The 15660-nt window shown below is 50.3% G+C and overlaps 1 protein-coding gene and 1 pseudogene across 1 annotated transcript in view; one reads left to right on the top strand and one right to left on the bottom strand.

The window, feature by feature from the left end:
* Window positions 1-319: 319 nt before the first annotated feature.
* Window positions 320-1332, bottom strand: LOC149336786 (uncharacterized; annotated as a pseudogene).
* A 6561-nt stretch (window positions 1333-7893) lies between these two features.
* LOC149336787 (sodium-coupled monocarboxylate transporter 1-like) overlaps window positions 7894-15660 on the top strand; it is a 34539-nt gene continuing 26772 nt past the window's right edge. Inside the window, exons 1-3 of the mRNA XM_089554231.1 lie at window positions 7894-8318; window positions 11687-11752; window positions 11879-11930. Of these exons, the coding sequence (XP_089410357.1) occupies window positions 7983-8318; window positions 11687-11752; window positions 11879-11930 (454 nt within the window). The 5' untranslated portion in view covers window positions 7894-7982. The remainder of the gene's footprint in view (window positions 8319-11686; window positions 11753-11878; window positions 11931-15660) is intronic.

Here is a 15660-nt window from a genome sequence, read left to right on the forward strand (position 1 = left end):
GAGGCGAACGTCACCACAGGACCGCACTTCTCCGCTAGCTAGCTGGAGTGGCGTCCTTCGCTGTCGCAACCGAACGGATCTCCGCCGGAGCTGGGAAACGACCTCGTCTCCTATTAGCGAGATGCTTGCCCCCGTGTCCAGCAACGCCTTAAAGGTTCTCCCCGCAACTGCGAGGTCCATGAAAGGAGCAGGCGTGTTAGTTGGTTCTCCAACTTTGAATGCGGACGTGACGGGGATGGGCTCCCGAGCGTTGGTAGCCTCCGCCGGTGCTGCTACCGGCGGCCTGCCTCGTTTCCCGATCTCGAGGGGCAGTGTCTGGCTATGTGACCATTCTGGCCACAATTAAAGCAGCGCACAGATCTCCATGCTTCTCGCTGCGACGCTCGGGGGGTCTCAGTGGCACCTCGGCCATCCAGCCGTACACGGATCTCCGTGGGTGCTTTCTGAGCAGGCGTGGGCTTTTGTGGCGGTACCCCGCAGATCTCCGGGGGTTGTGTATCAGCCCTCCGCAGCCCATACCTGTAAGGATCCAGAGCACGATCCGATAATTCGAACGGCATCCGCTCGTTCGTGAACGCACCTGCCGTGGGAGTGATCTCACCCCTTACCGCTGCAACGCCGCTCCAGGCACACCTTGGCTCGAGGCACTCCTCAGCCGGCGGTGGGGGCCGGTATTTACGGGCCGCTGAAATTTGAGCCTGGACTCGGCGCGCTTCAATGGCAAGCTCGTTCATATCGCTGCATCTTCAGCCCCTCAAGTAGAGGGAAAATGTCGGATGGCTCTGCCGGATGACACGTTCCACTCGCTCCGAACTCGGAGCTCCTGGGTCTGCATATTCATACAGCTCTTGCATCGCTCGTACGAACTCGACAAGCGATTCATCCGGGGCCTGTGTCCGCAGTTCAAGCTCTCGTCGCATACGCAGCTTGTAATCGTATGGAAGGAACTCCTCCCTGAACAAGCGTCGGAAATCAGCCATGTTGCCTGCTGTGTGGCCAACCAACTGGTACCACCGGGCGGCTTGATCAACGAGTGCGACGGGGAGAACTCGTCTCAGAATCTCGCTCTCGCTCAGGTCACTCGCTAGCTCGTACCGGCGCAGGGCCAGCAGAAAGTCATTCGCACTTTGCTTGTCGCTGTAGCCACTGTAATTCGGTATCGGCACTCCGATCCGAGGGCCGGGCGAGCGCGCTAATTGCAACATCTGCTGCAAAGCGTTTGCGAGGACGTTTGCGATGTTCTCTCCTTCCGCCGGACACACTGCGCGCTCTTCAGCCACCTGGCTGGGTGCGCGTCCCACATTTGCGGGCGTAGCTAGAGCGGGGCCAACTGGCCAGCTTTTGTCTGAGGCGGGAAAAGGGTTGCCTTCGCCAACTGGCGGTGGCTTGTAGTGGTGCTCGGGACCTCCCGGACCAAGTTGCGCTGCGTCACCCTCTGCCATCTGGCGGGGAGCGCGGCCCGCATCTGCGGGCGTCGACGCAGTTAGACCACCTGGTCTGAGTGCGTGCGCAGGAGTTGAAAGGAGCGAGTAGCCGACGCCAACTGGCAATGGCTCTACGAGCAGTCCAGGATCTCCTGGGTGGAAACTCGGTTTGCGAACCGCATCTGCGGACGCGCCTGAGACGTAGCGGAGCGTTTGGAAGCCACTGACACCTGACTTTGGCTTTCCTTGCTGGCCGGGATCTCCCGGAGCGTAACCAGTTGCGCGACCCGCATCTGCGGGAGCGCCTGGGCACACGTTCAGCAGAACGGAACTCCTGTAGCCACAGCCATCTGGCTGCTCCAGCTCGGAGTATTCACCAGGAACTCCTGGCGCAATATTTCGGGCGCCAGCCGCGCCCGCGGCTTCATGCATAGCGCCCGACGGACCTTGCGCTACCGCATCCGCGGTCGGTTTAGATGTGGCCACGGAAACGATGCTCGAGATCTCCCGTGCTTCGCCGCATACATCAGCCAACATCATTAGGTCCGGCAGCCCGTAGCGCGGGCTGGTCATGCTGTTCTTCGTGAGCTAGCACCCCACCTGGAACTCCAGAGGGGCCCCACGTTGGTGCGCCAAAATGTGGGGTTACTGGCACGGTTCGGACCCTGAACTCAGGGCCAACGCCACTCCGCTAGCTCGACCACACCTGTGGCCGCGAAGAACAACACTTCCGAGGAATAAGCCCGCAGGCAGAACCTTTAATTGGGATCTCCCAATGTCTTTCCTCGGTCGCGCGCAGGCAGCAACAGCAGGCAACAGGCACAGGACACAGGCACAGGAGACAGGCACAGAGGAGTTCAGGTCACCTGGGCCGCCGCTGGCGTCGCGTCCGCTCTCTCTCAGGGCTCGCTCTCAACTCTCCATCAGGCTGTGCCGTGCGCGCGGCCCGCGCGGCCGCCGAAACCAAGAGGGCTGGGTAAGGAGGGCTGCCCACGTGACGACGCGTAGTCGCGGGCGCCTCCCCTCCGCTCCATGTCGGGGGCCGCCAGAGGAAGAGCCGTGGTAGGCCACGAGAGAGAGAAGGGTGCATCCGGCGGGCGAGGGGCAACATGAATCCCCACAAACTAAAAAACATCTTTTGTCACTCCTTACAAGCGAAAATAAACTTTGCCGCTGTTCAGTTTTTTTGTTCAACAGGAACCTTTCATGCTATGGGCGATTAAACTTTCTGCTGTCGTTTCACTTCACGCTGACAGAATTCAATGTATGTGAAAAAGCGAAAAATTTAAAAGGCTCTGCTTAAAGGGCGAATGGTTTAAAGGGCAAGAGCGAAAGCCTAAATGTCTACAAAGTATGCTTAGGTCCATCACTTTCTTATGCATATGCGTGTTTTATTGCATCACTGACGGGAGCGTCACCGACAGCGAGCACCGAGGCATGACGGACCGAACGCCAGGTAATAGTAGTAGTAGTAGTAGTAGTAGTAGTAGTAGTAGTAGTAGTAGTAGTAGTAGTAGTAGTAGTAGTAGTAGTAGTAGTAGTAAAAGACTTTTATTCGACCATAATTTATAGGCCGAGCATGTCGACCGCCTGGGCGACCAGAACCCGCTGTTCTTCTTCCCCTTCAGCGCCAAGCCAGTCGAGCCAGGTGGTGATGGATAGAGAGGGTGGGGGGAAGGAACCCGACTGCTGAGCAGCCGGGCAATAGAAGAGGCATTGGGCCAGGTCCGCATAGATACAGGGGCAGTTGGGACAGGAAGGGTCCGATCGATAGCGATAGAGGAAGAGGCGGGGCGGGGTGATAACTGCATTCATCTGAATGCACCGAAGAAGGCGAGACTCCGGCACCGTGAGTGATGGATGAGGGGGAGGGTAAAGGCGTTTGTCGAGGCGGAGCTCAAGGTATAACTTCCTCTCTAGTAGGCCCCTTTTAAAACGACACCATTGAACGGTACACATTTATACAGTACACATTTATAGTTACCTTACCGTTTCATACATTCATGTAAAACTGTCGTACACACACAAATTCGCCAGTAATAACTTCTTGAGCATATTAACGTAGCGCTGCAGCTGTAATGCGACGCAAAAACCGAAACGCACTGCAAAGGGAGCGAACTGAAGGCTGTACGGAGTGCGGCGGCCGACCTGAAAGCAAAACAAAAACTTCAACGTCAAGGTTGAGTGCCAAAGCGACGCAGCGCGACATCGGTCGTGCAGGTGTGCATCGACAGAAAACACGTCGCCAATTGACCCGACGTCCCCCTGCGCTCCGCGCTGACGCGCTGCGCGTTTCGGAAGGCGCAGTTTTCAGCGTGCGCTCACCGCATCTGCCTGGCTGTCACTACAAGCTGAACCGCGACCATTGCAGTGAAATGCGAAAATATTTGACACCTTGTTAACCCATGTTATGTCGGTCAATGCATGCTTCATTATTCTTCTAGTCTGGCGTGTCGGACTATGTGGTTATTACTATATTTAACAAAGGACAGTGAAACATAAGCCTCTAATTACACAATTATAAAATGGGACAGATGTCACATCATAGAAATTAGCCATCAGGAGGATGTCTGAACAGAACATTCGCTATAAATCGCAATAATTGTTTAAGCCGCACCTTTGGAGGTCACGAATGATGTCGTTTCACCTCTAAACCGGAGGAGCGACCTGACGTCATGGCACGTGACTCGCCACAGCTGCGCCGGGCGCCGCCGCCGCCGTGCCAGGCTCCGCGGCTCGACCGATAACGTGACCCCCCGTGTGAATAATTCGTGGGCCACCGCAGCTGCAGCTTTGCCGCCGCCGCACCGCCGCCCGTGCAGTAGGTATCGAGTACTCCAGTATTCGTTCCGCACAGCCATGGAGGCCGGTCCTAGCGAGATAACGGTTCGGCACACAAACCAGACTGCGTCCGGTTATCCAGCCAACATTATTCGCCGAGCCGAGGCACTGCGAAAGCGGAGTGCTAAACGTGAATCGGGAAAAAACAATATGTAACCTTGCTCAAGTACGGCTTCCTCTCGTCTCACTAGGTAGAACAGAGTAAAAAACTCTTGCCCCTCGAAGAGCCTTCACGCATTTCACGCTGCCTACATAATCAGTATAGCATTCAACCCATTTACGGAAGAACCCTAGTCTTCAATTCATCTACACTTCCAAGTGCCATTATTCTTTGGAATGATCTTCCCAACTGTATCGCATCTATCGGCAACCACCAATCATTTCAAGACCAGCTGCACAAACATTTTCTTTAACGACATTGTGTCTTGTTACAGGTTGTTCTGTGTCGTTTGTTCCCTTTTCTTCTCGTTGCTATTGTATTAAGTTTTGGTTTCTCGTGCAATTTCAACCATTCGTATGTTTTTTATGGCTACTGCTTTTTCTTTAGATGTGTGTTGGGCACATGCGATGCATTCTTGCTACTATTTTAATTTTTGTTGCCCGGGGTGATGTATGTCTTGTAGTTACGTTTTGCCCGGTATATTTATATTTGTTTTTACTTTTTGCCTTGTATCACGCGTTGTTTTTGATTTATTGTTCCTATTGTGCTTAATCTATTGTTTTTGCCCCCCTTACTCAATGCCCTTCTGGGCCCTGTAAGGTATTTTGAATAAATAAATAAATAAATAAGTGAATATCTAAGCTGGTGACACCTGTTCAGCCCGGAAAAAGGCTGCAGTATTTGACAGAGAATGCACCACGAAATTTGGGATCATAATTAACGCAACATAGAGAAACTCGCGGATCACTCGCTCGAAGGTAATGCACGTTGCGGTCCTGTGGCTCCCCTTATGTTGTCGCTCTGGGAACAACCGAGTGAGAGCAAAACGGAGAGGAGCGCAGCAGGGTAGAAGAGGAGAAATTGGAGGAAACAAGCGCCCCAAACCGTGGAGGGAGAAAACTTAGAAAAGGGAGCGTGACGTGAGAGTTCGTGAAAGCCAAGGTGAAACCTCCCCGCGCTCCGAAGACATGGCAACGTGACCGAAAAGGGACAGCTAACTCCTCTCCCCGTGGACCCCGCTGGCCGCGGTGGCAGCGGCCTGTCAGCGCCGGCTGCCGAGCTGCCCCTTAGCAGTTACGAAGGCATTGGTATTTGTCCCACAGTATAGGCTTCTTAAAGACGCGTGAAGAAAAGGGCATGCTCATGACATGTAGTTTGAAGGCAAGGTAACCGATGGTGTTTAAGGGTAACAGATTTGATTTCAATAGAAGGCAAGCGTAGCAGTGGCCGGCAGATAGTTGGGGGGGGGGGGGAGAGATAAGGTTAACAAGTTTTGCGGGAATAACGTAGCCGCAGCTGGCACACGGCAGAGTTAATAGGAGAAATGTTGGAGAGCCCTCTTTACTGCAGTGAACGTAGTAAGACCCATGATGTTGATGACGAAGGTATGCACGAGGACATCCTGCTTTTTCCTTCCTGCATGACCACGATGCAGCGGCCGTGATTCATTTCACTCTTTGAAGGGACGAATGTTTTTGGCGAGTCAACAGCGACGCGTATGCTGATGATGTGTGCCCAGCTTTATTGTGAATCTTCAAGGAACCCATTGTTGTCGGAAACCTTCCTTGCTTCTCAACCAACACTGACGAATAATATATGGCTCAGAGTAAAGTGGTTTGCGCGGAGGGATCTTACCGACGCGCCTTGGCCTCCAGTACCTGGTGCTATTCATGGTAAATTTTGTGTGTGTAACTAAGACGTAACGTTGAAGAACTGCGTCTCTGCTTCCATAGAGGTAACAGAGCGTGTCAGCGATACAGGGCCTGCCCTGTGTTGCTTCATTACGTTGACTATCTCATTATAACAAATGTCCAACAAGTAGAGGCACAAGTTTTGGCCTTAACAGCGCCTTGAAGGTAACAATTGTAATTTCCACTAACAGCATCCTAATTCCCACTCCAACTCCGATGAGAAAGCTAACTTCCAAACGGCGCGACATTCGCGACACTCACCTGATTGCATTTGGATAAAATTCTCATTGGCTAAGAGGTGAACTGAACAGTTCTCACTTCAGACATGCTGCGATATTTCTAGTTATTTCCTCCTAAAACTTCACACACGCAACTATCGCCCGAAGAGGGGACACGATCTCCAGGTGCTTGAAAGCACGAGCATCGAACTTCTGGCGCACCTTTAAGGGTCAAATACCAGATATTTCACCTAAGATGTTCGGGAATTCTTAAACATAGGCTTTTCGAGTTAGTGTAGCGAACAATTTTGGGTAAAAGCGGTTTTAAGGAAGAAACCATTAATAAATGCATTTTTTTTCTATATTGCAAAATTTCATTATAACTGCATATCTAGTATATCCGCAGATCAGGCAGTGGAAATCTTGTATTTTTTTCTGTTAACGCTTTCGCTACCATCACAAGCGTTCGTAATTGGTTTTCAATGGCAGCCTTAACTCTTCGATCCGATCGACGGAAACACTTAAAAAGAATGATTTGCTGCATACGAAATTTCTCTCACACTGTCTTACAATTCATGTTCAAATTTTTTGTCCGAGAATGTAGGACATGCGAGCATTGTCAGCTATATACCCAATGAGGGTACTGCTAATCCGAACTTGTTAGTAGGCGGATTAACTAATATTGAGTACTCAACCTCTGAACTATTACTGTTAGTGTCCTGACGTATTCAGGGACATGTAGCCTACGTAAGTAATATCCATAATACGTTTCAGAATTTCGGAAATGCTTTTCCCTTGCCACTGCAGCGCAGCAAGTTTTGGTTACATAGCAACAAAATAAGGTGCCGCCGCGGTGGCTCAGTGGCTATGGTGCTCGGCTGCTGTCCCGAAAGACGCGGGTTCGATCCCGCCCGCGGGGCTGAATTTCTTTGGACGAGAAATTCTAGAGGCCCTTGTACTGTGCGATGTCAGTGCACGTTAAAGAACCCCAGGTGGTCGAAATTTCCGGAGCCCTCCACTACGGTGTCTCTCATAGCCGTTGTCGCTTTGGGACGTTAAACCCCATAAACCAACCAACCAACCAACAAAATAAGTGCATTTCCTGAAGCTTGCAGGCAAAACAATCCTTCCAGTGCATGTAACTCGTCGGATTGGCCACAATTTTTTGGGCAACATTGCGGAGGGAAACGGCGCATTTCAAATTATAAAAACTGATGCACATTACTTACAGGGGCTACACGCCTTTCAGTAAATAAGTAGACAAAGTGTAATTGTTAAAAAGTTAACTATTGAGTATTAATTAACCAGCCCACAAGTTAACATGTTTTAGCTGTGTTATAACGTGTCATAGCTCTGACAATGCTTTGCTGAAAAAAAAAGAAACGCGTCTGTAACTCCACGAGCATGATTTTAAAAACTGCAAAACATCATAGGTGAAATATACGAATTTTGAAATGGTGGGAAAGTGTATCGCGCCACAAAGTTGCCTGCTCTCAACATCCAGTGCAGCAGATCGAGCACAGCTGCTCGGCAAAGGCCATTAAACAGCGAGCGGCGCATCATACATGCCGACGCAGCTGCCAGAACTAGGTGAATCCCCATCAAACCGTTCTCAATATCAGCAGCACTGCCGTCGCCGAAGGGAAGCATGGCTCAAGTCGTGGACTATGTCGCCTTCTCTCTGCTTACGGGCGTCAGTCTGGGCGTAGGATGCTATTTCTCCATCCGAAGAAAGAAGGCAGCCTCCGGACAGACCACGGACGAGCTCTTCCTCGGGAGCAAGTCGCTGCAGACCCTCCCTCTGGCCGCGTCTGTGCTGGCCACCGTGGGCTCCGCGACCGGCGTCGTCGGAATGCCTGCCCACATGTACGCGTACGGACTCCACCTGGGTTGGCTTGGCTTGTCCAACCTGATCTTGATTCCACTCGCTGTAACCGCAGTCGTGCCGGTCTTGTACCAGTTGAACATCACGTCGGTCTTTCAGGTTAGTGAAATATTGATCATACCTGGCATAGGATGGTTTGGTTTATGGGGTTTAATGTCCCAAAGCGACTCAGGCTATGAGGGACGCCGTAGTGAAGGGCTCCGGAAATTTCGACCACCTGGGGGTTTTTTTACAATTCCTCCCTTCCCTTACGGCGCGGTTCAGGTGTCCGCCGAGATATGTGAGACAGATACTGCGCCATTTCCTTTCCTCAAAAACCAATTTAATTTAATTTAATTTAATTTAATTCTTTAACGTGCACTGACATCGCACAGTACACGGGCCTCTAGAATTGCTCCTCCATAGAAATTCAACCGCCGCGGCCGGGATCGAACCCGCGTCTTTCGGGTCAGCAGCCGAGCACCATAACCACTGAGCCACCGCGGCGGCATGCCCGGCATAGGAGTTGTGCAGAACTTGGCACTTCTTGGTATGCGATATGCAGCGTGTAGGTTTGAAACGGCAAGTACTTACTTTTATATTCGCCGTTAGAAATATAGTCAAGAAAATGGAACAGTAACAACGGAGGCTATTAAAGTGAGCAGGATCAACGAAGTCGTAATGTCAAATGGATCATGAACCTACAGCAGTAATATGGAAACGAAAATGCGCTATTCTCCAACAGAGACTACCTTAACAAATGTGTAAAACTTTAAAATGCATAAAAGGTCTGATCCACAAAACTGATGGGACAACAACGAATTCTGCACGTCCCTACATGGAGAATTTTTAGGTACTGCATCTTAGAATAGAGCCTCCAATCTGCACTTCACAGGCTTGAAGCGACTGATCACTGATGAGTACGTCGTGTTGATAGGTCTGAGTGTAAGTGGTTGGAAACTGGTTTTGAGGAAAGGATATGGCGTCGTAACTGTCTCACATATCTCGGTGGATACTCGAACCGTGCAGGAAGGGAAAGGATAAATGAGGGAGTGAAAGAAGAGGGGAAGAAGGAGTTGCCGTAGTGGAGGGCTCCGGAATAATCTCGACCACCTGGGGGTTTTTGTCGTGCACTGACACCGCATAGCACGCGAGCACCTTTTGTGTTTCACCTCCCTCTAAGCGCGGCCGGCGCGGCAGGGTTTGAACCCTGTGACTCCTTCTCAGTAGTCGAGCGCCCTAACCACTGAAGCACTGCGGTGGGTCTTGTCTGAATGTGCACATCTCAGATTTTTGGTCATGATAAGTACTTTTCGGAGTACTTGAAAGGTGGATCTCCCGGTGTGACTCGCAGCTTCATGCACCTTCGAACTGCGCTGCTCATAGCTAGACTACAGCTAGCGCTGCCCTTGGTGCGGGCAAATATCGGGCGCACTCACATACGGAAACGACGCAGCATGCAAACTGCGGTAGTCGGTTTTTAATAAAGATGGCGGATGCTTGCATCATGATTCCTTTCATTGACATCAGTGCAAGCTATGTATAGTGCTTGGGTGGATGCTGTCGCATTAGATTGGCAGCCGCATATGGCATGCATTGTGTGCGAATTTGCACGCGTAAGCAGCATTTTGCAGTCCTGGAAACGCATACAACGGGAGACATTCTACCTATCGCTTTTTTAGTACGAAAGCACTGCTAGCCGCCCTTCCCGTGCTTCAGCGGTGCGTCTTTTTGTGTATGAAGCTTTGGAGTAGCAAGTGTATCGTCATCATGGGGTCAATGGACACTTCAATCGCGCTTTGACGTACGTGACGGTGAGGACGCCGCCGGCCTATTGCTCCAGGAGGGGTGATAACGTCATCTGCATGACGCGTTTCGGCAGCGAGTTTCTGATGATAGGCCTCGTGTTGTCAACTCTGGGTTGATACGTTTTAACTTGAATCTAAAACTGGTGTGTCACGTATCACGTTCAGTGAAAGCCAGAAAAGTGTTTTTATGTCTGATTTTTTAATGAAGTCCCAGCGTTACACAAACGTAAACCAACTATTCGACTAGACACTTACAGCGTCAAGTGTGAACGAGTATTAAATAATTAGGATTTGTTTTTGACTCTCGCTTAAGCCTTATTCCTCATGTTAACCACTTGAAAACGGATATTCTTGTATCACCACCAAGCTCCTTAACTGGTTGCATTTACATTTTCGTGTTTTTTCTTCTCATATGCACCAAATTTATTGTCAGGTTATTCTTCCCACAATTACGTATGCCGCCTAAGTTTGGTGGTTTCATTGTCCCCTTTCCCGACTACGAGATCGCGTCTTATCACTTCAACGAATTTCACTTCTTGCTCTTACTGGTGCTTACAATACTACGCGAACCGCTGCTTTACCTAAAGTAAAGTTAGAGCATTATATTAGCTACATTGTTAGAGCATTACGCCGCCGGCTAATGTAATGGGAGTGGTAATGCTTTCGAATTAAAAATAAATATTACCTGTATTGTTTCCAGCCTGCAGCGGCAAGAACAGATCAGCTTCGCAGGACACTGCACGACAGCACTTAACTACCGTCGCAGCCGATCACACCTCTTGTTAAACTGTCAAACTGTCGCGCTGTGCATTGCCCGCCGTAGTTCATCAACTTCCATCTGTGCGCAAAAGTCACGAAGCGAAAGGGAACGCCCATAACTGGCTCGCTGGGTTAGCGGACACCTGAACCACGCTTTGAGCCACGTGGCACTAGTGGCAAGGAGACGTGCGCTGCCTGGGTTTGCGTCAGTGTTTGGGAAGAAACTCGGCACTAGAGCAATATGGCCGCCGGCGTTCATTGGGTTCATGGGCTTTGATGTTGACAACGTTGTGGACTCCGTTGATCTGAGGATAGGAAAAGAGCATTACTGGCTCCCTGAATCAGTGGACGCCTCAATGGCGCTTTCAGGCACGTGGCAGCGGTGTTCACCTGCAGAAACATGTTTGCGAACAATACTTCATGTTAAGCAACGATAAATCGCTAATTTTTTTGCTAATTGTCAGGGCGCCTTAGCGCCGGTCGGTACGGCACGACATATTCACTGCACGCGCGACCCGACGGATTTAACCGGCAGGGGCTCTTTTCATTGCTTTAGGCATGATATGCTTTATGCTCCCGTTATCGGCACGCCGCGGCTGATCTCAGCTCCAAAACGAAGGCGAACCGAAGGCACAACACGGCGAACTTCAACTACTTAGGCGAAACTTATGCAAACTACTTTGGCACGAGAGAGAGTGCATGTTTCACAGAAGCTTACGTTAGAAATGCACGCGATTGCGGTTGCCCGTGCTAAAATAATATAGAGCAATTTCCGCGAATACCTTGCGAATGTTGGGATCCTCCTACGTTTAAATACGCGTGTAAATCCGTCTCAACCGTCAATAGCATGAAATTTATAACAATTCTAATATAAACTACTTGTCTGAAGTGTTGCTTGTGTGCTTACTTTTCTTCGTGCAGTACATCCGGATGCGCTACAACACGGCTGTCTCTGTCATAACGGCTATCACTTACATTCTGTTATCGGTAAGTGCGCTGCAATTTGTCAAATGCATAAGAAAGGTGCGAAGTGCCCTCTAGTAAATTAAAGTCTGCGCTCCCCGGAAGGATCTGCCGCAATTTTTACTTTTTTTTTTATTCTTCGCTTTGCAGCAAATGGTGGGAGCCATAACTATCTACGCGTCATCGGTAGCTGTGTCGACAGGTAAGTTGACGCCACTTTTATTTTTGCTATTTGTTTCATTTCAGCTACTCTATAGCACTCAGAACCACATCAGTTATCCGTCTCGCTGAGGTAACGGAGGCAGCTGCAAAGGAAGCAGCCACTACTGTCTATCAGCAGCGTTGAGGGGATGACTTCCCCTAGCGCTTATGTGTTCGACGGAGGCATGCGAAATATATAAGTTCTGCTTGTTATTTGTTTTTGCAAGGTTGTTAACTATAGGAAGGTATGTAGATAAACAACTTTACTGACTAATGAGAGGATAAAGTAAGGGGGAAGAGAGAGACAGAGCTGGATGATGATAGGTCCTGTGTTCGCTCTAGATGACAGGGCACTTTAGTCATTCGGCGACCTCTCGGGCTAGGTCGACAGACCGAAGCTTAGCTCCGGGTAGGGCCTGAGGAGAAGCGCCGACCCCTGGGCGCACAAAAAATGATAGTAGAGAGAAAGACGCGTAGAGGCTGGCATTCAAATTTTGATTACAGATAACTAACCTTCAACACAGCCTGTTAGAGGAGGAGGAGGAGAAAACCTTTATTATAGCACTATACTGATACCGGAAAGGGAGTTAGGGATGGTCGTTGCTCTGGGTGGCAGTCCCTATTCCAGGACGCCACTGGCCGCCGCCGCTGCCCGTGCTCTCTGGACCAGGGTCCGCTGTGCCTCCAGGTCTGAGCTGGACAGGGCAACATCCCAGCCCTGCCTAGTTAGCTGACTTGTAACGGCTATATGTATATTGTACTGGCAGGCGCACACCATATGGCATGGGTCAGCACACTGCCCGCAGAATTTGCACCTCCCGTGAATGTCGGGCCCACGTGTTTTAGTATGGCCGCGGGATTTAAGAAAGACCCGGTTCGGAGCCGTTTAAGGTGGTGCTCCTCGGCACTGTTGAGGCCATTGGCGGGCCCTGGGAGTACCCTCTTGCAGAGGCGTAAATGGTTTGTAATATCTTCGTAAGAGATTAGAGAGATTGGTATGATCGCCACGGCAGAACAGGGGGACTGAGTGGAACTCGGGGAAGAAACGCCGGGAAGCCGCGTGATTCAGTAAGGCATGTTGACGGGCTAGTTGGTTATTCATCTTGCGCCTGTCCCTTGTCTCCTCGTATCTTTTTGTGTCGTGAAATAATTTGCGCCTAGGTGGGTTTTTTCCCAAGTTTCAAGCCGCGTGAGTAGCCGCTTTGTCCTCAACCCCAGGTGACCAGGCCCCAATATTATATGTTTTTTTTTAGTATTAGCCGAACCCAAATAGCCCTCAAATGCCAATAGTTTTCTGCGGGCGAACGGCGCTATCCTATCCCGTACGTAATTTCGGCAGGCCTGCAGCGAGTCCGACATTATGTATGCTGCTTCGAAGTGGGTGGCGACCAGTGCAATCGCCACTTCCTCCAACAATGGCGCATCGCTAGCGCTAGCTTTTACCGAGAACCCGTTCACTTGCTTTCCTTCGTGCACTCTCTCTCTCGATAACTCCGGTCAGTCAACCCGCAGTTCATTATTCTCGTCTGCTCCGCGTTTCCACTAGGCCAGTACTGACCTTCGGTAACTCTGTTTCGGCCCGGAATCGCGAGCGAAACATGGAAGAGAAGGTCGTCACCAATCTTGTCAGCTGCGGGGTGCGTAGCGTTTTTCTTCCGCTTTCCAGAAGTTTGGCTGGGAAGCTCGCGCCCCGTATGTTTATTTGAATCGAGTCATGGCCCGAAGGTGCGATGTGCAGTGTTGACGCCCTAGACTCGGTAGGATATGATGGCTGGAACTTTGTCCTTGCCGGCAATTGCCCACGGCGACCCACGATGAGACCTAGACGACCGACATATGTCGTCAAGATGTTTTCCTCGCATTCTCCATTCTCTTCCATGTTGTATCGCGCCATCTAACCCTTCGGTTTACAGTTGGCACGGGCCCCCTTAGTTCCAGCCTTACCATGTGTGGCCAGTGCTTAGCGCGCGCGGCTCGGCTGGCCTGCTATCGGGTGCTGCTGCAGGACTATGAGGTGTATTGACGTCTGGGAATTAGTGATTGTTAGCAATGCAACTTGCTAACAAACGCTTGCGCTTTTAATTAACTTAACTGCGCCATCCTTCCTTTAGGACTAAAACACCAGGCACTGTGAAAACGAACTCTGCGCCTTCAGCTTGCTCAGGACTGAGCTTTTTCTGGGCGAAGCACATTCCCGCCCTCATTCCGTACAACATTCTGAGCCACAGTTGATGGTTGTCATTCCTAGACATGTGCGCAGAGGCCTTGGCATGCTCAAACCTGCTGCGGGAAGCTTGTAAAGAATTTGAGCCATCAGCCAGTACTGGCAGATGAAGCACACTTATATCGCTTTTATCGTTTTTGTTGTATAATGACTTGCAATTGTTGGGCTTTTCTGTGTCGCAACAAATACCCCCGCAGAAGTAGACAGGAACATGATCGAGCCGTAAACAACCGCGGCTTCACATTCAACGATAGAAAATCACTCGCGAGCATTCCAGCTGCGTTATTCGTCAACCCCTTTACGGCCGACATGAAGCTGGCCCTTCATAGAAAACTGGTAAATAAAACACTTCCAGCTATCCGCGAAATGGGCTGTCAGCCACAAAATGCACAAAGTCGTAATTTTAGTTTCGTAGCCGCAGAGCCTCTCAAGCGACCATTGTCATCATTTTGGTCGCGCGGCCGACTGTAATAGCTTTTCCTTTAGGAGGCCGTCTGTCAGAAGGCTTCCACATTTGGCCATATTTGCAGGTTTATATTTATTTATGTTATCAGGTAAGCTCTTTCTGTCTTCGAAATGACTGCAACCAGTATGGTCTTTGCTGACGCTTTGTGTCACTTCTTTTACGTAGAAACAAACTAACGTCTCGAAGAGGATGCGGAGAAGAAACTGACCTCGCTTCTTACCTGTCCCCCCCCCCCAGAAATTTGGTAATCTGGTACATCATGGCTAACTGACCGCTTTTTCGCTCCACCGCAGCAGTGTACAGTTCAAGCCACGCACCCCACCCGCTAATTGCGAAAAATTCTGGTGCTTTTCATGAGCAACCATAATGCAGTGTAGGGAAAAGCGAAACGAGCGAAAGCAACTTAAAATGTGCAGGTGGAAAGTGGTTTAGAAGAACTTTTTGTTGGGCTAGATGGTGCATGTTGTAAGAAAAAGAACAGTAGTGCAATCAAGACGAACACAAGAGAGGACCACACAGGACTAGCGCTAATAGATACGCCATCTCCGATTTGTAGAGGTTCACTGACGTATCGCTAACACACGATACACCTCTCTTCCTTATATGATATGCTTCCAATAGTTCCCTCGCCCTTGTGTCTTTGCTTTTACCTAAAATCTTTATCCCATGAAACCGTGGTTGGCACTTTCTGCAGTACTTGCACCTTGCCTGTGGCAAATGTTCTGCCGCTCGAGGGCATTCATAACACTCAGCGCAGTGCTGAGAAAGGTGTGCACCACTTACGTCTTTCACTGACCGGGCGTGCTCACCTGCCCTTTCATTAATGCACCGCCCTGTTTGGCCCACATAGGCCTTCCCGCATAACAGCGGTATTTCGTACACTACCCCGATGCAGCAATTCACGAACTTCTTTGCATGTCTGATGCGGCACCCACTCTTGTCAATGCTCGCGATGCGCGCGCAGAGCTGTGACAGCTTGCGTGGGGCCGAGAAAACAACCGGTACGCCATGTTTGTTGGCCACTTTTTTCAAGTGGTGGGC

This window comes from Amblyomma mixtum, chromosome 7 (assembly GCF_055824585.1).
Source record: "Amblyomma mixtum isolate Tamu chromosome 7, ASM5582458v1, whole genome shotgun sequence".
Taxonomy (NCBI): Eukaryota; Metazoa; Arthropoda; class Arachnida; order Ixodida; family Ixodidae; genus Amblyomma; species Amblyomma mixtum.